Source organism: Dendropsophus ebraccatus, chromosome 14, assembly GCF_027789765.1.
Source record: "Dendropsophus ebraccatus isolate aDenEbr1 chromosome 14, aDenEbr1.pat, whole genome shotgun sequence".
Lineage (NCBI taxonomy): Eukaryota > Metazoa > Chordata > Amphibia > Anura > Hylidae > Dendropsophus > Dendropsophus ebraccatus.
In genome coordinates, this window is record NC_091467.1 from 74,024,777 (window position 1) to 74,026,628 (window position 1,852).

The 1,852-nt window shown below is 55.4% G+C and overlaps 1 protein-coding gene across 1 annotated transcript in view; it reads left to right on the plus strand.

The window, feature by feature from the left end:
* Positions 1-760: 760 nt before the first annotated feature.
* MAFB (MAF bZIP transcription factor B) overlaps positions 761-1,852 on the plus strand; it is a 3,053-nt gene continuing 1,961 nt past the window's right edge. Inside the window, exon 1 of the mRNA XM_069952801.1 lies at positions 761-1,852. This exon is cut by the window's right edge and continues 1,961 nt beyond it. Coding sequence (XP_069808902.1) covers positions 1,041-1,852 — 812 coding nt within the window. The 5' untranslated portion in view covers positions 761-1,040.

Sequence of the window (1,852 nt, forward strand, 5' to 3'; positions counted from 1 at the left end):
GGTGTATTATTATTGTGCAGTATGGGGCGGTGTATTATACTTCTGCAGTATGGGGCGGTGTATTATACTTCTGCAGTATGGGGCGGTGTATTATACTTCTGCAGTATGGGGTGTATTATACTTCTGCAGTATGGGGCGGTGTATTATTATTGTGCAGTATGGGGCGGTGTATTATACTTCTTCAGTATGGGGGGTGTATTATTATTGTGCAGTATGGGGGTGTATTATTATTGTGCAGTATGGGGGAGTATTATTATTGTGCAGTATGGGGTGTATTATACTTCTTCTTATAGGGCTGTAGTATTCTTTTTTTTCCCTTCTTCTTCTTCCTGCAGCACTGGGCTGTATAACCCTGTTGTATGGGGCTGTATTCTTCTTCTCCTTCTTCCTCTTCCTCCTGCAGCACTGGGCTGTATTATAACCCTGTTGTATGGGGCTGTGTTCTTCTTCTCTTCTTCTCCTTCTTCCTCTTCCTCCTGCAGCACTGGGCTGTATAACACTGGGGGGATCCATGGAGAGTTACATTGGAGGAGCTGGAGGATCGGGCACTGCCTGGTCTTGTCCCAGCAGGGTTCTAGTCTTCTGTCAGCTGACTTCTGGTGGATCTGTCACTGTGCTCATCCCCCTCCTCCCCTTCTGTCCCTGTCTATGGTAATGTGGCCCCTCCCCCTGCAGCCGCCATTGGACAGCCCAGCCTGGTGCCCCGCCTCCTGCCCTCGTGATGCTGCTCGGGGCATATAAGTAGGAGGCTGCTAGAGAGCGGCACAGATGATATCCCGAGCTCTCTGCTCCTCTCTGCCGCTCTCTGCCTCCTGCAGCCCAAGGAAAGTTCCCTGAGATTGCCGTGCATCTTCTGGAGTCTACGGAGGAGGAGGAGGAGGAGGCAGAGAGAGGGGAGGAAGCTCCTGCCCTGGGACTGTGAGGAGAAGCGGCAGCAGCAGGGATCGGTGCAGGATCGGGCCGAGCTCAGAGCCCTGGGGCACTGGAGGGTGTGAGCTCAGGCCACACTCAGGGGGCAGAGCTGGAGTGACCCGTGCAGTATGGCAGGAGAGCTGACCATTGCTACAGAATTGCCGACCAGTCCCCTTGCCATGGAGTACGTCAATGACTTTGACTTGATGAAGTTTGATGTCAAGAAGGAACCTCTGAACGGCCGACCAGATCGTGCGATCCGTCAGTGCAACCGTCTGCAGCCGACCGGCTCGGTGTCGTCCACTCCCATCAGCACTCCCTGCAGCTCGGTGCCCTCGTCCCCAAGCTTCAGCCCAACCGAGCAGAAGACCCACCTGGAGGACCTGTACTGGATGGCCAGCAGCTACCAGCAGGTCAACCCCGAGGCCCTCAACCTCACCCCAGAAGATGCTGTGGAAGCCCTGATCGGGCCCCACCAGATGCCCCCACAGATGCAAGGCTATGATGGCTACAGAGGACACCACCACCACCATCACAACCACCACCACCAGAACCATCACCAGTACCAGGGTGTCCCTCACGAGGAGATGAGCCATCCCCACCAGCACCCTCACCACCACCACCACCACCACCACCACCAGGCTTCTCCCACCCCATCCAACTCTTCCACCTCCTCCCAGCAGCTCCAGAACAGCCACCCCCAGCACCAGTCCAACAACCAAATAGAAGACAGGTTCTCTGATGACCAACTGGTCTCCATGTCTGTCCGGGAGCTCAACAGGCATCTGAGGGGCTTCACCAAGGACGATGTTATCCGCCTCAAGCAGAAGAGAAGAACCCTGAAGAACAGGGGCTATGCCCAGTCCTGCAGGTACAAGAGGGTCCAGCAGAAGCACCACCTGGAGAGTGAGAAGACCCAACTCATCCAGCAAGTGGAGCA